The 23,401-nt window shown below is 39.7% G+C and overlaps 3 protein-coding genes across 6 annotated transcripts in view; all 3 read right to left on the bottom strand.

Moving 5' to 3' along the window:
* Window positions 1-1,209: 1,209 nt before the first annotated feature.
* LOC128367109 (lysosomal-associated transmembrane protein 4B-like) lies at window positions 1,210-10,390 on the bottom strand. Its single transcript, XM_053327914.1, has 7 exons — window positions 10,237-10,390; window positions 9,306-9,417; window positions 7,290-7,363; window positions 6,788-6,910; window positions 6,490-6,588; window positions 4,798-4,893; window positions 1,210-1,290 (listed from the first exon to the last, which is right to left on the bottom strand). The coding sequence occupies exons 1-7, from the start codon at window positions 10,336-10,338 to the stop codon at window positions 1,210-1,212; spliced, it is 687 nt and encodes a 228-aa protein (XP_053183889.1). The 5' UTR covers window positions 10,339-10,390.
* Window positions 10,391-11,803: 1,413 nt separating this feature from the next.
* LOC128367106 (protein LYRIC-like) lies at window positions 11,804-20,224 on the bottom strand. Of its 2 annotated transcripts, none has more exons than XM_053327911.1 (13): window positions 19,584-20,224; window positions 19,261-19,379; window positions 18,556-18,637; window positions 18,068-18,241; window positions 17,665-17,715; window positions 17,331-17,474; window positions 16,255-16,338; window positions 16,058-16,126; window positions 15,798-15,943; window positions 15,084-15,197; window positions 14,776-14,890; window positions 14,384-14,503; window positions 11,804-12,912 (listed from the first exon to the last, which is right to left on the bottom strand). In XM_053327911.1, the coding sequence occupies exons 1-13, from the start codon at window positions 19,915-19,917 to the stop codon at window positions 12,848-12,850; spliced, it is 1,617 nt and encodes a 538-aa protein (XP_053183886.1). In that variant the 5' UTR covers window positions 19,918-20,224; the 3' UTR covers window positions 11,804-12,847. The 2 variants fall into 2 exon arrangements, with proteins under 2 accessions (XP_053183886.1, XP_053183885.1); XM_053327910.1 differs by having other exon boundaries at window positions 14,384-14,510; window positions 14,780-14,890.
* Window positions 20,225-21,239: 1,015 nt separating this feature from the next.
* The window catches only part of ubr5 (ubiquitin protein ligase E3 component n-recognin 5), a 32,317-nt gene continuing 30,155 nt past the window's right edge, over window positions 21,240-23,401 (bottom strand). For all 3 annotated transcript variants that reach the window (XM_053326595.1, XM_053326596.1, XM_053326599.1), the window contains exons 56-58: window positions 23,161-23,305; window positions 22,944-23,029; window positions 21,240-22,001 (exon numbers count right to left, since the gene is read on the bottom strand). In XM_053326595.1, coding sequence (XP_053182570.1) covers window positions 21,789-22,001; window positions 22,944-23,029; window positions 23,161-23,305 — 444 coding nt within the window. In that variant the 3' untranslated portion in view covers window positions 21,240-21,788. The remainder of the gene's footprint in view (window positions 22,002-22,943; window positions 23,030-23,160; window positions 23,306-23,401) is intronic.

The raw sequence follows: 23,401 nt of genomic DNA, 5'->3' as shown, positions 1-23,401 counted from the left end.
GTTCATTGTGAAGCCTGTACTTCATATGCAAAACAAAACGCAAACATCAGTCGGTGAAATTCAGTTTTAATAGACAAATAAATGTCACATCTTTATTACAGCAGCAGTCCTCAGCTTTGACTTCTGTGTCCTCGCAAGGACAATTTATGTCCAGGAAGCAGCTTGCCAATAACTGCATCTGGTGGAACAGACTCATGTGTTTACATAGACCAGAAGCTCTCATCTGCTTAATTGAAAAAACACGCAGGGTCCATATTTATTGAGCTCCTGAACATATAGAAGCCCGATCTAGTCATTACACCCATTTCCCATAAGTAACTCATTCATAATGACTTCAAAGAGCAAACTGATTCCAGATCAGTCTATGCTGTCAAAATTAATAAATAGCAACCCAAGACATTTCTCATCAATCAGTAGAAACACACAATTACGTTACATTTAAAAGTTAGAAAGGTCAACCGGCACAACTCAACACACAAAACAATTCTGTCTTTAGATGAATATAACAATAAAAGAAGGTGATATGTTCAATATACACTAGGTTGCTCTTTGATCATGTCAGAATACAGGCAGATGCATTTCTTTGGGAAACTTCCAGTCAAGATGAAACTTCACATAGTATGAAGTGCACCCCATCAGAGAGAAAGTTATGAATGAAGGCAATCCAACCGTGATCACGAGCAAAGACAAATAGGTAACACTTGACAACTAGTCGCCCTTTACTGGGAGGGGGGTCAGTTTTGAATTTGTGCATATAAGTCCATATCTATCAAAGGTGGGATTCACAAAATACTATTACAGGTACACACGGAGCGTAAAGAGAGTTCATAAAAATATATATAATCTATCATCTATCAAACTTTCTAGTGCTTTCATATGTTATTTCACCCAGATCCAAATGCATAAAAATGCACCTCATTTCTGGAATTACACTAACAGAGACAGGATGGTTACATAGAAGAGTTACAGCAAGTATATGAGCTCATCAATAAATAAGGGGTAAGAGAGGTCACGGTGGTGGTGGTGGTGGTGGTAGTGGTGTGTGAAATGGCTTTGTACGTGTCAGTGCATGCATGATGTGTACTGTATGTGTGTGTAGTAACAATATATCCATGAATCTACAGTCCAATGGAGAGGCAGTGTGGTGCATACATTTTGCTGGGGTTTCAATATCAGCCGGGTTCAGTCAGCAGGATCCTGGGAATGTCTTCATGCTGTGGCAGTGGAGTAGGGTGGAGGAGCCTGTTTAGGTGGGAGGGTGACACTGTCGTCATACGGGGGTAGAAGAACCTGGGGATATGGAAGGAAATTGAGAAAATACCCTTTGATGTGAGCACTTCTAATATTCGGCTTTAGTTCTATCAATGTCCAGGCATGTTATTATTAAAGTTGCATAATATTACAGCAGGTTTGGTGCAATTTCAAACAGAAGAAATAAACCCTATCAAAACTGAGCTTTGGATTGCATAAAATATTCATTTGCCCAGGGAGAGTACAAATGGCACAGAAACCATTATCCTTTTCCAAAAAAGAGGCTAAACTGCAGGATTTAAACTAAACGTGATTGTGTAATGTGTAATAAAAGTATTTAGGTCAAAGCAACTTTATTTGTATTACACATTTAATACACTGAGAGACAAAGCTGGTTGACACACAGAACTTGGAAACTATAACAACAGAGATATCAGATAAAATGAATACAATTTTGTGCAGATTTAACAAATCTAATATTCAACAAGCACACTAACAGCTTTGTGAGGCTGTGCTCAGCTAAATGCTTATATCATCATTCTAACATGTTCTCTGTGACAATGCCCCTGTTTATTTTTATTAGGACTGAGCAATATATTGATATTATATGGATATCATGATATGAGACTAGATATCATCTTAGATTTTGGATCTTGGACCTTTAGTTAGACAAAACAAACAAGTTAAATATGTCAAAAATAATATGAAAATGAACCCATAATGAAAATAATCGTTAATAATTGTTTCAAAAGTTTAGTTAGTCAGTACTGAAGTAGATGATCAGAGATGTATTTTGGTCCTGCACCTCTTGGTATCTATAAGTCTCCAAGCTGTTAAAGTCAGTTTAAAAACAAAAAGTAAAAGTACATGGAGCACGTCCTGAATATAATGTAGGTGATGAATAAGATGTAGGACACAAAAAACTATGCTGTAAACAGATTGTCTAACTAGAAGGATCATTTGCTGTTTCCATTATTCATCCTTGACACCAAACATAAAAGTAAGTGATGAGTGCTGTTACATTAAGCTGATGGCTGTCCATGTGCATCACAGATAAGCCAGTGTTTCTGTGGGACAGATGTCCTTGCTCAGTGCTGAGTGTCCTGTTAGTTGACATAATGATAATCTGACTAAATATCAAGGATTTCTCTTGTTTTCCTGTTGATTTGCCTTTCTGTGGAAAAATGTACTATAATTCAAACCTAGCGCAGTCAAAACATCTTAGGTGTGACTCAACACCTACTTTGGGTTTGTTGTTGACACCAAGGCAAACAGGCTTGTCGCCTGTCTTGATGGTTCAGTTGACTTTATATGCAACAACGCCATGTGTCTGAGCTGCCTACCACACATTTAACCATGAGTCATTGAAGGTTTCAGTCAATACAGACAGGCTCAGTCTTTCCTTTGTGAAGGTAAATCACTCTCATCTTTTAAGGAGTACTAGGTCATTAAATAATCAATAACCTTTAAAAGCCTTTATTAGTGTTTGGTTCCTCCTACACAAATCAATGTCCCCTTGAACAGTGGTGGCCTGTATTGACAGATATAAGAGGCTAGGTGATGAGGGGCTGCATACCCAACACAAATATCTAACAGAGAGGATAAAGCCATTAAAAATATAGTAACTGCTGCATCTCATTGTCATGTACCTTTTTCACTCCAGAATGGGGCTTTTTATAGTTAAATTCAAGGCAATGGTGGAGTGGCTCACTGGGAATCCTTAGTTTCAATACTAGAAAGTCAGAAATCTCAAGAGCACTGGACTAATTAATGGTTGAGTCATCACCTATATCAACCTCATTCAGAGAGGCTCTTCTTTTGTTCCATGAAGGACTTTTAAGGGTTACTTATTGCCAAATAAAGCACCTAACTGTGTGGGTGTGAGCAGGATTTCATCTCATATGGAATGCATTAGCGGACCTTTGACCCAACCACAGTATAAGTGATGTGTAGCCGTGCAAGCTGTTAACCAAAAGCCACAAACCTGCCTGCGGTCTGTGGGAAGGCCCGATTGAAAATATCTGGCTCTGATTGAAAAAGCATACCTGCAGAGGTGAAGCTAATGTCAGAAAAAAAGGGGCATGCTGCTGATTTTCTGGCACTTTTCACTCATGATGTCAGTTTGCTTGGAGAGCAGACTCCTATTTCCCTCTTTACAGCTCAGGTGTTTAACACATCATGAGCTTGTGGATGGCCCAAAACATTGCATGAAACCACACAGTGTATAAAGCTGTTGAGTGTAGTGAATTATTTCCAATTGTGTGGATTGTTACACTCAGAGGAGTCTTTAGCTGCAGACTGAGGAGTACAGATTTCTCAAAATTCCTGTAAAACATAACGTAATGCAACATCAAATACAGTCTCAAGAGGAAGCCAGCTCCTTGAGATGTTGAAAACCAAAATTATTCCATTTGAAAACCAAAAATACCCCAAATTTTACCAAAATTTCATGTGTCATAACTGCATTTTGTGATAGTCAAAACAAGTGATTAGTGTTTTTACAGCCTGATATTTCATCTCCTTTCTGTCAACGTATAAGTAGTTATAATAAATGTGTGGGCAGCAGGCGCTGCAGCAGCGGTCTGAAGGCCAGACCTGAGCAACAGGACACCGACAAGAGACCTAGAAACAACCAGACAGAGTTCTCTTACTGTACTACTAATGTGCCTCAGCCAATGTCATAATGGCTTTGCCAGCATGGAGCCTCATCTCTCCTTCCAACTCTGATCATCCATGCATGCTAGCCTGTGCAATATCTCCTCTGATAGTCCAACTTTTTTACTTCCTTCCTCCCCCAACATGATGACTTTACAGTTGCCATGCTGGCTGGAGCAGAGGAAACCTACGCAAACGATAAAAAACATGACTTGTGGTCTGGAACGAAAGAGGAAATCATTTTTCCACAGCATTTGTTTTGTTTCCTTTGGAAGTAGAAGAAAGCAGAAAGTCAAGATCAGATCTTATTTTATGTTGGCTCTCTAGATGACAATAGAGACATAAAAGATAGTATAATGGACTATGAATATGGTAGCAATATGCATGCACTATTACACGCATGCACAATGCTGCTTTTGAAACATAATCTGATGAGTTCTTTATTTGAAATGGTGAACTTCTACATTTCATTAATATGCACTGACTTGTAAATCATTTGGTTTGGCTTATTGGACATTATGATATGTTGTGGAAATATTTATCTTATAGTTAACACTGACTAAAGTATTTGTTCAGCTGTGTACCACACATGAGGAATGTCTGTATTATATACGCTGAAATGAAAGCCTTCAGACGGCTGTTGAGCTTACTAGACTAACAGCTCGTTGAAAATGTTACCAGCATTCACACAGGTGGTCTGACAGGAAATAAAGGTGGAAAGGAATTTTTTTCTACAGTTTTACTTAACTCTAGTATGACTTCCCAGAAACCTGAACAGCTAAACAGAGCATTAACTCATCTTCTAAATCGTGATTGTGAATCTATATTTTTTGTCGTATTCTTCTGAGCTATTAAAAATCACACTGTAGTTTATTTAGAGATGTGACTTACTGTTGTGTCATTGGTCGTAACGTAGAGCAGGATTTCAGAAGTACCCCGGCTGGTTACGTATCTGTAGCAGTTCCACACGCATGCAATCAGATAGGCCTGATGACAAATAGAATGAACAAACACCCAGATTAGAACAAAGATCATTTGCAATATGATCTATTATCCAGGAAAATCAATAATACTACAGAGGCTGTAGTATGAGATGACTTAATTAGCCAATTTTCAATTTTCACATCATACATTGCTGGTATTTTCAAGCACAGTTGAATGTACCAAGATGTTCCAAAATATAATTAGGTCATTTTGCCCTCCAGGGAAGCTGTGATGTAACATTTCTGTCATGTATTTTCTGCACACGGACAGACGCAGATGGCACCATAGTGTCCTAGTGTCCTGCACACCGCGTCTCAACGTGTTGAAAAGACTGTCCTGTCCAACACAAGCTCACTAACAGAAGTTCAACTCTGAAGAAAAGTCACATAAAATATAAATAATAATCCAATCCCTCACTTGTTGAATGCAGACTCTGTTTTCAGGTTAGATATAAAGATCATGCATCAACTTTAGAGTTCCAAACTGCTTGCTACTGGAACTCCCTGTCTGAGCACCCCACCATCTGCTACAGCCATCCACTAGCATCAAATAAACCTGGAGCTCTAACTTCAATAATAACCCAATTAAGAAGCCCCTTTAAAGGTCTGGCAGCTAAGTTGTTTTAACAGCCTCCTCCATGATCTGCAGAGAGCCATTCACTGCAACACAGATCAATTTACCTTCCAGTCTGGTGTAAATGATACTGACACTGTGCTGATTGTGCAAAATGAATTACTGCATCATTCAGAAATGACACCCAGCTGATAAAAATATACAAGTCTGAAAACGTTGTTATCTGTATCACTGTATAATGAACTGCTGTGGTTAAAAGTAGTGTAAATGTATGTCTTAAAATCTCAGACTTACATTGGAAATATATTTGTTGTTGGAAGTGTTAAGCATTATAATCATCCAGAGAAATTTCAATTAAAGCCAAAAATGTAAACTCGTGGTTCTGCAATCACCAGAGTCAGTATGCCTCATCCTCTGGAAACATAAACATCTGTATAAAATATTGTGATAGTGGATAATTGTTGAGATATTTCAGTGTGTGCCAAAGTGGTGGTCTGACTGAGATATTGCCATCATTAGAGTCACACCACTAGTTTGACTAAAGAGTTAAATGATTGAATGCATCATTTGTGACTGTGATATTAAATTGTTCCAGTAATGTGGGAGGGCCTACATCATCAAACACAGAGGACACTTTGACATGTCACAGTTGTATTGTACTGGTAATGCTGGCTCACTGTCACACCGTCATGGCTTAATGGGATACTTAAATAGAGCAGAGCCATATTTAATGATATTAGTAACACCTGTGCTTTTCCTACCGTGACAACTAAAAATGAGAAAGGCTTATTGGAAGTATAATTCATTGTGTCTTCACATCTTGGGATCTATGTTCTTCAAGATCAGTCAAAGAAAACTCATTTACAGCCCATTTTATTCAAGATAAAGCCACATCTGGACTGAAATTACATTTTAAAAAAGCACAAAACATTGCATTATACATCTTTCCTGTTCTAAGAAAATGTTTTTGAGCTTAGCTGAGCAGCAAAACCTGTAAAAATATAGATGAATAGAAGCAAATATTACCTTGAAGCCAAGAATACAGCTGATAAAGAGCAGCACGATGAGGACCAAGCACACATTACTGAGAGCAGCAATCTCCTCTTTGTAGGGGAAGTTATCAGGCTGCAGAGGGGTCAGAAAGAGTTCCTTTGATGTTACAGAGCAGCACTCATTAGACAGTAGAGGCAGCTGAGGCCGTGCATGGATACTGACATGTGAAATGTAGAGCATTTGCCTTTTGAAAAAACCTTTGCCAACTACAAAAAGAAAAGTCGATATCCTGCTATTAGGTGTCACTGACTTCACTTGAGAGCTTTCTTACCAGCTGCTGCAGGTAATCCTGTATCGTGTTGGGGTAAACTACAATGCTGACAGCGACCAGGGTGTTGAGAGCAAAGTCAAATATTTGGTAGCAGAAGAATGGGATGATCCATGCGGCACGCAGCTGAAACAGAGATATAGATCAATTTTAGGTATTAAGTATTGAAATATTTTGCATTCTGAGCTGAGGAAACTCTGTGAACATAAATCAGAGCTGGTTTACAGGGAGATAACGGTGTGTTTAAAACAATAAAACAAGAGGAGCGGTCCATAAATAGCTGCAGTTAATGTGCGTAAAGGCAGTACACTGATGCCCTTCAGCAACATTTACACCATACCATGCAACATGAATAATCATTAACACTGAAAATCACTTCACTTCCATCACAACACCTGCTCTAAATGACTGAATGTTATCTGACTTGCACCTCTGCAGTCTAACACAATCATTGCATAAGAGCACAGTACATTTAGTTTTAAATGCAAATCAATCATTACTTTACCTTGTATGCACCATATGTTGCCATCCCACATATGAGTATCATTAGCAGAGAGATGGCTGAGGCAATGCACATGTCTGAAACAGAGAGAGGTGTAGGTATAATGAGTGTAAGGTCACTTTGATTGCATGAGGTTTTAATTCAAATAAGTCAAATTACTGAAAATGTTTACAACATCATGTCTGGCTGATCCGCATCAAAAAAACAGCAGATAAATGACTTGCTGCATCTGTCAACCAGACAAGGAATTAACCTCTACTATGTGATCCCCAGCAGTACATGTCAGCCTGACCTCATATCAACTCCAAATAACAGAACTAATCATTGTGTTACATAAGCACAGGCACAGGGAACTAAATGTATGCAGCAATACAAGGAAAAATGCTTTATTCAGTGGAAGAACATTTCTGTGTCCTGTGACCCATTAAAAGCCATGTACAGTAGATTGTAATATGAACTGATGATGAATATTTAGCACCTCTGAGTCACAGGCTGAATCATGTTTTCTCATGAAAAGACTTTCACAGAATATAATTTAGCTGTATTTATGTGGTGGTTGAATCAGGTCTTTGGAAAATCAAACGCCAAGTATTTATATAAACAAATATGCCATCAATAGAAAAAAAACTGCACCTAGTATCAAAAGTCAATATTGAAGCTTTTTCAACCTGCAGTAACAGATTGCATAACAGATTCTGACACATTATCACACTTTAAGCTAATATAGCAAACTTGTTGTCTATTTATATAGATAATGAGAAACATAAAGCATTTATTTTGTACCGTGATTCTGCCCATGAGATAAATGTAACTCCAATATTCTACTTTGGGCTACTAGAATGAACCAAATTCATACACAAACAGGAATGTAAAAATGACTACTTTTATTTTTACATGGAGTTATGTGTTGTAACTATTTCTTGGTAGATAGAAATGGTTAATTTCCCATAATGTCAAACTATTTTTAATTTTAATTAGTGTCATATGGGGCGACCAATTACGTTGTACCTTCAGTGTTCATCAGCAACAGAATAGCAGGCTAGGAGCAGAGCACTGTTCATTACCTTACAGGCTTATATTTCATATCATATATATCTCTGTTTTGAATATTTGATGCCTTATCTGGCTGCTGAACAGGCTTTGATGCTGTTCTGAATTATATTTTTGAGGCAGTGCACCAAGTGCTCTTGTCAACAAAGGCTTGATATCAAACACACAGTGAGTTAGCAGGAAAAGCATCTACAAAGTCTCGTACCACTTTTCAGTTGATTATCTGATGCATTATTCAGCGTAATCAGCTGTACATTTCCAACTCATATGCAGACGCATAAAAAGAAGAAAAACCCACACAACAACTGTCACTTCAGTTTGTTTTTAGTCAAACATGATTATTCTGCAGTGTTTCTTGAGTCTCTTTTCAGGTTGAGTGTGTGCCTAATGCAGGGGTGGCAGCAGCTGGCCCAGTCTGCAGTAATGGATCATCGGACAGTCTAATCTCCTGGAACTGGGACAATACAGTCATTCCCAATCAGAGGCTACCAGCAGCTCACAGTGTGGCCCCCCTCCAGTCTGTTCCAGTGTACACCTGGTCTGTTAAGAAGGCTTTTCAAACGCTCTGTACAGATGGACATTAAGCGCTGCCTGCCTGCGGTGTTTGATCTAAAAAGAACTCCTGACCGTCGTCCAGAGTCTAGACAAATGTGTGAAGACCCTCTAATAACATAATAAATCATTCTATTAGTCAGCTGACAACACAATTGGGCCTATCAGCCCGCAGGAGGAGATTAAGTCATCTGTCACAGTCAATTGTCGGGGATTTAATTTCAGATACTACAAATGCTGATAGAGGTTTTCTAACAAGAAAAAGCTGCTTATTGTATCACATTATATGTAATTATATGTAAAAACAATAAATCAGTAAATACATGACAACACATAACAATTTATTTCTGTCCTCTCTAAGCCATTATACAGCTTTGGGCCATTTACTGTAAAGCAGTAGTCTTATAGGCTACTTACTGGCATCATCCATGACATCCAGGTCATTGGCCAACTCAGCGCTGGTCAGGTGGTATTGGTCAGGATCACTGAGTGCTGTGAGCAGGATGAGTAACACCACGGCGTTGATGAGCTTAAGGACAGAGAACATATGGGAAGATAAAGGCAACAATATGGACGAGCAGGTGGGGGGCAATATGTGTCATGCTGTCAGATGACGTTTAATAGATTCATCATCAGATGCAGGAATTTAATATTCTGACTTTCTTAAGGCAGGGACTATAGATACCACAAAAATGATCATTAATGCTTAGATAGTGTAGTTATGTTACATTGTAGCCTATATCTACTGTAAAACCTCTAAATCCAGGCACATACAGTACAGACAAGCCGTTTGTTTTGGTGTGTCCGGTGCAGCTCATTATGCAGATGACTCATACATGGCCATTGATCAGGTGAATGTAATGGAAAATTCTCTGCAGTCAATAGGCAGCCTGACACAAAACCTGCTACCTGACGAGGCCCGCTGCTTATTTATTCATAGGGAGCAGACAGAGGATTTTTCCACATGTGGTGTTTGGTTTAGTTAACCCTCTCATGCTGCAAGCTCACTGTGACACACTGCTGCATTCAACACACATTCACTCATTTACAACATTTAGGTTTAAATAGCTTGTAATCAAAGCAACATAGCTCTAAAACAAATTCAACCCTTTTTTTCCACTTTTTTCTCTTCTGGTCTCTACAAGTAAACAACAAACTGATGATCTATACTGAGACAATCTGTTAAGAAAAAAGAAATCATAAGTAGATGTAAGATGTTTATAATGATGGAAAACACAGACAGATGCAGGAGAGATCCTAAAATGTTGAATATATAATGAGTGGTTTGTGATGAGGTCATATTTCTCTGAAGGATGCAATGAGTGACAGACAGATAGGCGGTGCTCACCATGTACCAGACGCCTAGGATGATGGTTCCTGTGCGGACATGGCAACACAGGCAGCAGCTGGTGGAGTACCAGCGGTCCCACGGGGACATCATCATCATCATCCTCTCTGCTGTACTAGGTGAAGAGGAGAGTCCGCTGTCCCAGCAAGGTTCTCTCTGCGTCCGTCCTCCGCTGAGGAATGACGAACAGGATCCGCCTGCCTCTGACCTGCCCGTTACTTATCACCGTGAGCAGCTTAACGGAGCGGAGCAGCCAGCGTTAAGTTAGCGTCAGGTGAAATATGACTTCCGGTTTCAAAATAAAACGTTATACTAAACTTGTCTGGTATTTTCATTCTAGCAGCAGGTGTAACATAAAATGTTTATTGTGTGACATTATGGGACAATAAACAATTACTTTAGGCGTAATGACGTTTTACCATTATGAAATAAATGCATTGCATAGATATGTCCATTTGCAGTGGTGCATCCTATAATATGCTCATCTACCTAGAGCAGTATGTCACAGGCTGTTTAACCTGTCTGTCACATAGTAGAAAGATGGAAATTACACAGCAGGATGGTTTGAATGGCCTATTAAAAACCATAGCTATTTGTCTTCATCATCATTTATATTCACATAACTGTCATTATAAGGGCTGCCTGCAACTCATTAACATGCTGTGTGATTTTTGCAATAAATCTGTTAATCATTTCATCTATTGAAAAAAGTTCATTACAATCTGCCAGAATCCTATCCTTCATATTGCTTTTATTGTCCGTCTGTGACAGCAGCAACAACAACAGTAATCTAATAACTGCAGCAGAGCAATAAACCCTCATATTTGAGATGCTGGCTCCAGGGTTCAACTTATTCAGCTGTATTATCTATTAAACTCATGAGATTGGTTGATTGTTTTAATGAATGAAATATCACAAATGAAATGACTTATATTGTTTATTTTGAGTGACTAACAGTTTTGTATCACATAAAACAAACAACATCAACACTTGAGAAGCTGGGAGCAGTGTTTGCTCGGAAAATTACATTTAATGATCAAAAAAGTTATTAGTCAATCGGCTAGTTGTTATAGTTTTATATAGTCGTGCACAATGTATTAAGAGCATCAAATACCATCCATAACAGGATGACGTCAATATCTTCTCACTTCCGGTATTTCCTCTCTTCAACTCTGCCAGCTTGACGCAGCTGCACGGCCGCGCACTCCCGGTCCTGCTCATGAGCACGGGAGCGTGTGACAGATGAGATAGGATCAGATCCGATGATGTAACACGTAATATCCAGAAAGTTACAGAGAGGAGGCTCAAATTAAACACTTTGAGTCCAGAAATTACAGTCCCACTGCACTGTGTACATATTCAATCTCCATTAGTCAAACTATGAATTATATTATTGGCTGAATCTTTGTTCTTGTTCATTTCCTTAAGGGCAGCTGGCATGAAAAGCTGTTTGTACTGATGGTTAAAATAAAGCACATTAAAGCATCATTAATTTTCAGGCAGTGGTGGGTTAGTGACATAAAAAAAAAAAATAGAAAAAGAAAAATCCTTGCAAAAGAAGCCTGAATATAGAAAAACTGGCCTTTATTTAGTCTTTTTACATATGGCTTTAACTTTTCTTTTATTACAAACAGGTTTTACAAAAGGTTCTGAAGACTTTTGAATCAACCACAGGTGGAAAATCATGACGAGGTTGATGACACACTGCAATGGTACATCTATGATCAAGAGGCTCCGCCACAATGCTCCGGCCACAAAAAGCAGTCACAGATAGTAAAAACAGCAAGGAAACAAGTTGTCTCGACACACCGCAGTACAACATCAGACATGGGGACAAAACCAGATGGACTCCAATCAGCTGAAAATGTTCGGCGTCACATGTAATAACGGAGAAAAAAAAAAAAAAAAGAGAGAGAACGATACAGAGCAGACATGATTCCCTTTTCTGCACCCTGTGATGCTCATGTCTCCTTTAGGTCACAAATGTTTACACCCTGTCCAAGCTGAAACTGCTGACGTTGACGCTTGCTGCTGTTGAGATAAAACATTTGATCTGTCCGCTCTTTTCTCTCCCAGCAGCGCTCACTGTACCGTCAAGGCCCACGAATGTTAGAGCAAAAAAAAAAAAAAAAAAAAGACTGCAAAGCAAAGGCCAGGTCAACATCACGGCGCCAGTGTCGAGGTGACCTGACGCACGTTGACCCTTTTTTTTCCATTCTCTATACAGTAAACTTCAGTCGTTAGCCACCACAACATCAAATTTTTTTTTCTAAACATGATCAGTATTTTCTACGTTTCTAATGACTACAATAATGCTCCTTCAATCAGTTATTTGATTCAGTGGAATTAGAAGACAGAATCAAGAGTATCAAATGCATACTTAAAAATCATTAACACCGCATTAGATTGCACTGCATCTAGGTTCAGTTTTCAATGATCCGTCGGCTGACACTCAACCTGCTTTAGAAGTTGGTTTAGTTTTCCAGGTTTCTTTTATTAAGGTGAAGTCCGTCATGTAGACCTTAGTTCAAAGTCCTTCTCATAAAAGGTGTTGCATAAACAGGATATGAAGTCTTTTGCATACAGAGGTCTGCAGTAGTGGACTCGTGTCTCATGTCTCTCTCCTTGCCTTCTTCTTCTTTGCTGGCTTGGGAGCTTGGTTCTCCTCAGGTTTTTCTGTGGAGGGGGAAAAAACAAAAAGAGAAAGAGAGAGAGGAAGAGAGAGGGAGATTACTCACATGACTCCAAACATGTGGTCCTCTGCTTCTTTAAGTAGTTTGCAAGTTTTTACAACTGCTGAACATGTCAGGAGGGGTCAACACATCCTTTTGGCAGATTTAATGATTACAATGTTGATGTGAAGGTGGTGGGGATGAGTTAAGAGCAGGTGCTGTGCTGGCTCAGATGACTGGACATCCTGTTAAACTACTGCTAGTCCTGTGGGCCTAATTCACAATCACTCAACTGAGAATTTAAAAAAGCTATAACAGATTTCATATGGTCCAACATGAAGTCAGTGCTAAAAGATGACTGGAAATGTGACAATATGACTACATAATGTGTTATAAATCAGTCATTTATTCAACACACATTTTAAAAAGCTATAGCAGAGTCTTGCAAAGAATTCAACAATGTACACTCTTGAAATGATGTGTTTTTAACAACAAAAGAAATTAAACTGAATAATTAATAAAGCTTTTAAACACCATAAAAAGCCAATAAAGTCCTACTACCTTGGAATGGTGGGGACAGTAGTTCTCTACAAAAAAAAAAATGTGTATTCAAGTCCTGATACTCTCCCCACCCTAAAAAGGACCGCTCAGAATAGATTCAGCTACTTTGGCTCACCACTACCCTCTGCCTCCTTATGGAGCCACCGAACACTCTGATGACTGTCACATGGACGGCAAATATAGGTGAAGATGAAGAAGAAATGAGAGCAAAATAAGCAGCCATGTGTTGTAAAACTGTGTATGTGTGTGTGTGCTGGAAACACAGAGCTTTTACAGTCACCTGTGTTAGTTATAGCTGAACTAGTGGCTGAATATAATATACAGCAGGTTTGCAATACACCGACAGAAACTCTGAAGAAAGAAAACTGTTGGAATGTCATAATATTAAGCTGGTGTAATGGAAATTCTTATTATCCATGACATGAAATGCTGATTTAATGAACATCATCGAACTTTGATGGAACATCATGTATGTTATAATCTACTGATTGTCCTATTGTCCTGAATGTATACACGTGATGACGTGCCTATTGTGCTGACATTGGTCTGATGATAGAACAAGGTCATCCTTTCTATGATAATGTATTGTATATAATCGGACTTTGACGTTTCCTCTGCTCCGGGCTCGCTGTGCCATCTCACGCCTGAGACAGTAAGGAGTCCGTCTGCAGACGACTGAATAAACTAGAGAAAGATAACGTACCGGCTTTGTGCTTCTTGATAAATAAAAATTGCCAGAACACTGGCTACCCACATTGTAAAAGATGGCTGATGTAGAAAGACATTCTCACCATTCAAGGCTCTCTTAAAAAATTGAAGACTATATAAAAAAAGCAGTTTATAAGTTTATAGAAATATCCACTAAAGCTAAATTGCTCATTGTAAAGAAGGAGAGTTCTCTTTGTACTTCTTACTTTGTTGTGTTGGAGCAGGAAGGTTGTTCTGCTTGGCAGTGGGTTCTCCATCAGTTGGCTTCTGTGGCACTTGTGTGACAGGGGGTTTCTGGGATATGTTGTCCTTCACTGGTCGCTCCACTCTCACCTAAATAAAAAAAGAAAGGAAACAGTTCATAACATTAGCAAGGAAAGAAAGAAAAAGCCATATATCATCATAGCTTCTATGATTCATCTGGGCTTTTTATGTCAAAACATGACTGAACAGGAACAGTAATAACCACTGACCTAAGCTTGCTGCAATATTCTAACTCTTCAATAAAAAGGAAGACCTAAGCTAAAGATCTAACATTAAAGATCAGTTTAAGCGCTCTACAGATATGGAGCGTTATGCATGAATATCTACTCAACACTGACCTCAGCAGCAGCTGCTTTAACAGGCTGGACGGCAGCAGTGTTCTCCTGAACAGGTGCTGGCTGCTTCTTCACTGGGGCTGCAGGTACCGCCTCCTTCTCTGGCTCCTCGCCCTGCACAGGAAACAAGGACACGAGCTGAGTTTACATCAAGCTGACAAGAGACTTTGAGGTAAACTTTAGAAATGTCAGAGAATGAAATGTGAAATAGGTGAACTTCAGTAATAATAATAAAAAAAAAACTTCCTGAATGTCAAACATAGAAAAACATCTACTAATAACTGCATCTATTTCTGCACTGTGTTACCTGTGCTCCTGCTCCCTCCTCGGCAGCCTTCTTCTTCTTCTTTTTCTTCTTTTTAGTTTTAGCAGCTCCATCAGCAACAGTCTCCCCCTTGTCCTTCTCATCCTCATCATCGTCCTGAGAAATAGATAAAACGTGACTCGAGAGACAAAACAGTGACAGACTCAAAGACAGAGCAGCTGCTATATCAAATTCAACCATTTTCAGTAATAATGTTTAAATCTGACTGAGAACTCTGGAAACTAAGCTTCAAATGGGATAAAAGGAGAGTTTGGTTATACAGAATAAATATAGCTACTATATGTGGTGTTAAAAAGCTATTACTTTGGCGCCTCCTGGTGGCAACATAAAAAAAGACACATTGGCAGACAGCAATAGAAGCCCACTAGGCCTAAATTTATGTTAGTAGTGTCATGAATAGCAGTTTTATTTTCATGTAATTCCAAGTCAAGCCATCTGCTATGAAAAGTGTCTATTCAGTCTGAAATGAAGAAATTAACCACAACAATAACTGTGTGTGTGTGTGTTTTATCTATCTGATCTAAAGTGGTGAGTCACTTGTGTTGAGAGCTGCAGGGCCACAGTCAGGGGAAGAACCAGGACAGCTGTCCTGAGGCCTAAGCCCAGAGGAGTTATCTATTACTGGATTGTTGTTTTTTTAAAGTTCTGGCTCCCTCCTTTAATGTTTAGTTGTCACACAGTCCTAGGTGTACTTACAGCAACGGCCCTCAGCAGGTTGACCTTAGCGGTTTCAGGCAGAGGCTGCTCCTGAGGGACAGTGGGCTTAGGGGTGGGCTCTTCATAGTTGCCCCAGGCTTCAGAGGGGGCGTTCCAGTCAGAGCTGGGGTCGACTGAACCACCGTCTGAAAAACACAGAGACAGAAAATGATTAGAGCAGAGAAGGATCGCTGTGGCTACGAGGTTAAGTAAAAAGGTTAAATAAAGTGGACAGGTGAAAGTGAATGTATCATCCTTACTGAGTCCGGACCACTCATCATCCACTCTGGGCTGACTGAGCCAGGGCAGGTCACCCACAGGCTGGGGCTCTACAGAGACAGAGGGACAGTAAATCAGCCTGCCGTACAGGAAGCCACACTTTGGGACACGACGCCATCTAGTGGTGTGAGCCAAATTACACCTCTGCCCATTAAATCCTGAATTACTGAACACTTACCAACAGCACCGACTCCCAGTTTAGTGAAGGACACCAGATTCAGATCGGTTGCCTGCATCCCTCTGTCAATCACAGTCCACGACTCTAAAACACACACATCCCACAGACGCTGAGACATTATTCAACACAATTAACTAGTGATCGACATGAATAAAGCAATTATCAATCAGTCAAGTGTGCTGATGGGGACTGATTAGGTTTTGTATTGCTAAGAAAACCACTGAAACATTCCTTGATTATTCAGAACAGTGTTATTTTTAGCTCTGTATTTAAAGGGTAATTACATCTTTTCCCCTCTAATCAGAGCCGTAATTTTATAGCTTCTGACTCAATGTCAATCAAATCTGATTGACCTTTGGTAAGTCACTGTAGAAACAGGAAACATCCAAGCTCTTTACTCTACATGTTCAACTTGAGACTTTTCTGTAGCTCTAACACTGTGCAAAACTATGATTTCTAAACATGAAACATAATATGGGGGAAAATGTGAATAAATGAATGTCAGTGATTTACTTGATATGTAGTTCACATTTAAATATAAGCTGATTTAAAAAAATCCAATAATTAATTAATCCAATTTGAACTGTTGAACTTATTTTACTCTTCCACACAATTAGGCAAACTTTAAATAAGGACGCACCATTTCTACATGTTCTCTTCTAAGACTTCAGATTGCTAAACTTACAGTTTAATTGGATATCAATGTGATGTATGGTAAAAATGCTTTCCCCCACCCCTATTTAACTACACCACACTTCATAATTATAAATAGAGATGTTTCAAATGTATTTTTCTAGAAGGTTTATAACTTCTGGGAGATATGATATTTACTGTGGATTAGTCACATCTGCCCAAGCCTCAGTTTATTACTGTTGATTTTGGTGCATTCAGAGAATCCAATTAATGCCACACTAATATAGTTTCTAATATAGCTGATGCAGAGGTTATCATGCATTATTAATTGCCTCATGAAATGCCATGAAGCTTGAAATAACACTAACTCAAAAACCAAGCAGTTAAACTGTGGGTATGTATGTATGTATGTATGTATGTATGTATGTATGTAACATTTTTACCATCAATATCTGCCCTCCACAGTGAGGCTGGCTGCTCCCTGCTGGTGGTCCAGGGGCCCGCCTTCGGAGCGGTGCTGAGAGAAGGAACTTTGACTGCCATATCAGTCACACCAGCAGCCACCGCGGCCTTCTCGCTGCTGTTAACTAACACCAAGACAGAAACATGTGATACTCAGCCAGAATTAACACAGATCAGGTTGGCAACACATCTAATATTGGAGTTCCCACTTAAAGCGTGTGAACTTTTGATTAACTGAACAGTATGCAAAGATGTGAGATCAGTGCTGGGGGATGTCAAACAATATATGTGTGAGGGTTTTCTGATGGTAATTACCTTGAGCTGCAACAGCCTCAGCCTTCTCTGCCTTCACCTTTGCCGATTCTCCTGAGAAGGAAGGATTGAAAAAGGTTAATATATGCCAAGTGCGACATTCATATAAGGCTGTTTGTGAAGAACACTCACACAAACACTTCAGGGAAAACTCACTTGAGACTCTAATAAAGTCTCCTAATGCCTGTATTTATAGTCTGTCAACAAGAGACCAACCACACACACACGAGATCTCTCTCTAGATACCAAATTAGGGTGTTTATCAAAATATGGTCAGGAGGGTCCAACCTTTGTGTTCATGTATACACTCAGAAAAAAAAGCACACAAAACCCTTCAAAACTCATTCATTTGCCAAAGAAGCAAATCACGAAAAAACAAACACACATTTCAAGAGTCTAGAACTACCTTTCTTCTTCTTCTGGCTGACAGTTGGGGTGGCTACAGAGGCCTTGGGTTGCTCTGAGGGAGTGCTCACAGGTGTGTTCCCTCCTCCGGGACTGACTGAGCCATCACTGGAGCTCTTGTCCTTCTTGCGTTGCTCACGCTTCTCCTTGTTGCTGACCTTGGTCTCCCAAGTGCCTGAATAGAAACATTGAGTGTGGAATTAGTTGCAAAATACCACAAGGGTTCATTATGGGATTAGTGTGGAAATATGGTATGGATTAGGCAAGGGGATGAAGGAGTAGATGCAGAAACTGTTCAAACGCACCCTTGATATATTTAGCTGAGGAAACCAGCTCCATTCTAACGCAATAAGTCAATTAAGTAAAAGCAATGATGTGGTTACTGAAAAAGGTGGCACAATAAATAAACACCATTGACAACAGGACTCCACTCCCAGACAACTTTGACATAAAAACAACTCAATTATAGTGTTATTAATAATCTTTCACCTTCTTCTGGTTCTTTTCCATCTGCAGTCACAGTCTTTGTCTCCTTTGCAGCCTGTTTGGCCTTCTTCTTGGACTTTTTCACCTAAAAGACAAGCGATAATAAGCAAAGGGTAGAGGACAGCACCTGTTTATAACCAAAGAAGTCTAATTGATACACTGAGCTTAAAGAAATGTTTGAATGGCGCTATCCAGCACACGATTTCATCACCATGAGACCCCCATGCTTACTGAACCACCAGCAGTCAATCAAATCAGCTTGCTCAACTCACGTCTATTTATAAAGTGCAACTACACACACACTGTCCAAGACTCCCTAAATCTGTTATATTCCTTTTCTGTAAGTACTATTTCCATCATTTGGTGTCTGCACTGTTGCGTCTTCTGACTCTACTGCCATTAGGGCCACAGATTGTGTTGTTTTCTAGTATCCAGGGGGTAGCGTTAGATCAAATGCCCCACCTTGTGCTGTCTTGAGCCAAGGAGTCTTCTTCTAGGATTTTGCTGTATCTGCAAGTCAAAAAGTGTAACCTAACACTGACAGCTGGTCTGGCTGTATCATTGCAGGGTGACAGTGAGAAAGCCTGGAGTTTTTCCCTGAACTGCTTTTCTTTGAAGAGGACCCCTTAAAATAATGTGACTTAAGTGCAAACCATTTAGAAACACAAAGCAGGGCGCATCCATCACAAAAAGGTGTAGCACATTTACCTCTGATGCCTTGTCAGCCTTAGCTTCTGCTGGGGGCGGCTGGTGATGTGGCACCACTATCTCTTCCGACACTATGGCGTCTTCCTGCGGTTCAGCCACTGCTCTCCCATTAGGCTGAGCTTTCTAGAAAAAAGGACATGTGTAAAATGAAGCGGCTTATAACAATTTCCAGCTCTGTTACAATGTATACACATGTATATAAAAGCACCTCGAGTCAGCATAGCCGGGTCGGAAAACTAGCAACTGGCTTCAACTGTCACTGGGGCGTTAGCTTTGACAGCTAGCCTTGCTAACGGCGAGGAAAGCTTGAATTCAGCTAGTACTTGCCTTTTCTGCCTTCTTCTTCTTTTTCTTCGGTTCCTCGGACTTGACAGGTTTACTGACACCTCGCTTTATTTCTACGCCTTCGTCCACCGGGATCACGGATGGTGTTTTCCTGAAGAGAGCCCGGCAGGTGGAGGCCCACAGGACAACCAAGAGCACTAGTCCAGTACATGCCGCTAAGAGGATCACCCATGGCGGAATGAGCTCCGGCTTCAGTCCCAAATCCACGCCGAGCTCGGAGCGCAGCAGCCCCAGGCCTTTAGTCAACAGCTCATTCATACGAACTGTAAGCAGCTTGACCTGCTGGGAGGCCGCGTCCTGCCACGCATCCATCTCTATTGTTTTGTCAGACAACAGGCCGGTTAGTCACGCTTTGCTTGTCGCTATTAGCTGTAGTGCTAGCTAAAAATAACGGGACGACTTTGACATGATGGAAAACAATAAATTCACCCTCTCCTCCGCCTGCAACATCGGCTTAGCCGGACAGCCAGCTAGCTAAATCAATCTTGTAAACTCTGTAGTATTAAACCAAATTGACTAGTTAGCCAGTAAGCTACCCAATACCATAGTAGAACAATATACCACCGTCGGCTGGCCACCACGAATCTGCTGTGGCCGCCAGGAGAGCAGGTTCACCTCATATGGCTCCGTCTGCACTGGAGGAGTGATGCCTTCAGGGCGGCTAATAAATGACAGCTTCCGGATTGTAAAACATACATGCAGATTGCAGCAATCTGATTAATAACACAATAAATCTGAAAAACATCTCTAATTGTTTTGATGCGCACTATTTATTTGAAGAGAGCATATTCACTAGGTGTCTGATAAGCATGGAAGCACCTTTTATTTCGATTTACCAGTATTTTCATTATTTCCATTTGTGGATAACAATACCATAAATATCACTTCCCGACTTTACGAGTGTCCCATAAAGTCTGACCTTCATAGTCTAATCAACTGAGTACTCTAAATTCCCTTTTTCAAAGATATCATTTGAAGGCATCAAAAACGGCCAGTGACAGCTCCAATGAAATGGGCGGGGCGATGACTTATCTCACGCTGATTGGCTAAAAAATCTCGGTTCAAAAAATACGTCAGACCTACTACATATGTAGTTAGGTGAATTCTGTCAAATACCCTGAGACAGTTCTATCTTAATCTATAGTTTCTAATATTTTATAGCCATATTTTGTAACTCTTTGTAAGCTTTTTCTTTTAACATGTATGTAATGCTAATAAAGACTCTACAAATCCATGGCAAAAGTGAAACACACCCACTATTATACTTCATGATACTAACAAGTTTTATCCAGTAATCCAATATAGTCTTCCAGATAAATCCTATCAGATGTGTAGCATGAGATTAGCTTTTTAACATTTAAACTGGTGTGGGTTTTCAGATAGTTCGATCTTGTTACACCACTGTTTTATTTCCAGCCTTCAAGGTGACCTTTATTTCCATTCTGGGAAGTCTTATGTTTTGGTACAACAGTGTGCTAAGTAATGGCGACAACAGGGTATGAAGCTGTGCAGTGAGATTCACGTTATTCCCACCATGGAGCGTTACTTAAGCAGCCTCTTCTGTTCTTCTCACAGTAATGTAACATGTATTCCTAATACTCCTGAAGCACTGAAGAAAATCAAGACTGGACAACTTATTTGCATCCAAGTTTATTTTGAAATTCCCTACTCCCCCTGTACAAGAAAAAAAGGACTTTCCACAAAGGCAGCAGTGAACTGTCAGTGATAGTACTTTTCTAGGGAAGGAAAAAAAATTATAATCACAGTGTGTCTTCTTTTCTTCTTTTAAATACTTCTACTGCTGTCATCTTTGGCTGGGTTTCGGCAGACAGCTTTCTGTCAGACCAAATTCCTGGGAAGCAAAGGTTGAAGCCAATAGAGCGGAGCTGTGGGCTTTACATTTTACAGTGCCAATGCAGGAATGTTCTGGACTGTATACCTCTTCTTCATTAACACAAAAGAAAAAAAAAAAAAAAAAACAATAAAAATTGAAATAAAAATAACAAGCTGTTTGTGTTCACAACACAAACAAATATTACCGCCTGGGGAGATAGCGACAGTATGTCGAATTTCATAAAATTGTATAGACAAAAAATAAATCTACAAAAATGGAGCTAGGTAAATATTACACAACAGTAAACATGTTTTCTTTTTTTTCCTTTTTAAACTCTTCTGTCGAACCTCTACACAAAACCAAAATTCTTGGTCTTAATGGCTAGCAGGAGTTTCTGTTTGAGTATCTGTTTTGAAGAATAGAGTGGCACGTAGAGACGTGAGATGCAGGTGTTGGCTGTGGGGAGGTGCTGGTCGTCTGGAGGCCGGATGGTGATGGAGGGCATCGGCTGAAAGCCCTCCTCGCTCGCTGGCAGAGACGGGCTTGAAGTCCAGAAGTACACCTAAAGACACAGAAAATAATCAGTCACATTAGTTACAAGTGTGTTCAAATTCTACAAAACATTCATAAATCCTGGTGTGGGCAACAAGAGAGTGAGAGAGGCTTTGAATAAGATGCATATTACTTAATACATTGTAGTTCACAAGTGCCAGTCATGACAATTAACTACAGACTAAAAGCAATACTGCCACTTTAATTGTTCCCTTTATGAGAACAGAAATGCTTCATTTGAACATTGTACTCTGCTTGAAATGTGTTTTACTAACACTTCCAGTACATTCAAATGATGTTGAGACCACAGAAATAGTTTCACACAATCTTTTTCAATCTATTTCTGTTGTTTAGTATTGTGAAACATTTGCTGTATGTGAAACGAGGGCAAATGAGAGACAAACAAAAAGGAGAGAGAGAAATGAAACAGAGAACTGAAACTTAACTGGCAAACACTAAACTGCTCCTGTATTCCTCATTTACAGTTTGAATATTCAGCTTCAACAGATGTAGCCATTACAGAATGTAGTGGAGGTCACGTGTAAGATGGTTGTGCAACATGTCTGCATAACATGGCCGGACTAAATAAAGGTTAGGAGTCTCTAAAAGCCACTGAACTAGACTAAGTGGTTTGGACTGACAAAGCATTACCTTGAGTGAGGGTAGTTATGACCCTGCACTTTTAAAAGTAGGGCTTAAAAAAAAAGACAAGCACTTGGCAGAAACCAGTTTACTGCTAGATTTATGGGACATAAAAAGACAGAAATGCCTTACTGTAAAACATTTTATACAATTGGTGAGTTGTATGAGACATTTTTATTGTTTTAAACTGTTTTATAGAGATTAAAGGACTGATGTGCTAAACTCATGGAGACTGTTTCTTAGCATAGGAAGAAGACTCTGCATGTTTTAAAGGCTTTTGAAGGTTAATTATGATGGAACACAGACTTACCAGGTCTTGCCTCTCAGTCATGCTCATCTTCTCGACTATGGACCAAAACCAGCGTTTAAACTGGAGCAGTTTATCAGCATTCTCCCCTGTTGGATGAAGAACAAACCTCTGCTTAGTATATTAACCCAATAATGTAAAACAGTCATTCTTTCGTGACTGAGTAAATGCAGGAAACAGAGATATGACAGGATGACGGATGTAGACATAGTAGTCGTACCAGACTCATCATTGAAGGAGGTAAAGCTAATGAGCATCTGGACGTTGACTTCTCCGCAGCCGTTGACCAGCAGTCTGAAGTCCTCAGCCGTCAGGTCCTCCAGAGCGTTCTTAGGAAGAACATCCAGCAAACCCTTCCTCATCGCCTTGAAAGGTCACACAAACACAAGTCATAATTAATGTAAAGACAGACTTTGGTGATATTTGTGTTTCAAAAAATGGACACACTTTGAGTTAAGGTT

This window comes from Scomber japonicus, chromosome 10, assembly GCF_027409825.1.
Source record: "Scomber japonicus isolate fScoJap1 chromosome 10, fScoJap1.pri, whole genome shotgun sequence".
Taxonomy (NCBI): Eukaryota; Metazoa; Chordata; class Actinopteri; order Scombriformes; family Scombridae; genus Scomber; species Scomber japonicus.
This window is presented reverse-complemented; position numbering and strand designations above follow the sequence as displayed.

Excerpts from the sequence above, each read along its gene's own strand:
- LOC128367109 (XM_053327914.1), bottom strand. The coding sequence starts at position 10,338 with ATGATGATGATGATGTCCCCGTGGGACCGCTGGTACTCCACCAGCTGC. Across the intron at positions 7,364-9,305 it reads GGATGTCATGGATGATGCCA|ACATGTGCATTGCCTCAGCC; the intron begins GTAAGTAGCCTA and ends TCTCTGTTTCAG. Across the intron at positions 6,589-6,787 it reads AGGATTACCTGCAGCAGCTG|CCTGATAACTTCCCCTACAA; the intron begins GTAAGAAAGCTC and ends ACCCCTCTGCAG.
- LOC128367106 (XM_053327910.1), bottom strand. The coding sequence starts at position 19,917 with ATGGATGCGTGGCAGGACGCGGCCTCCCAGCAGGTCAAGCTGCTTACA. Across the intron at positions 17,475-17,664 it reads TGAGGCTGTTGCAGCTCAAG|TTAACAGCAGCGAGAAGGCC; the intron begins GTAATTACCATC and ends TCTTGGTGTTAG. Across the intron at positions 15,198-15,797 it reads ACCTGCTGAGGGCCGTTGCT|GACGATGATGAGGATGAGAA; the intron begins GTAAGTACACCT and ends TCTATTTCTCAG.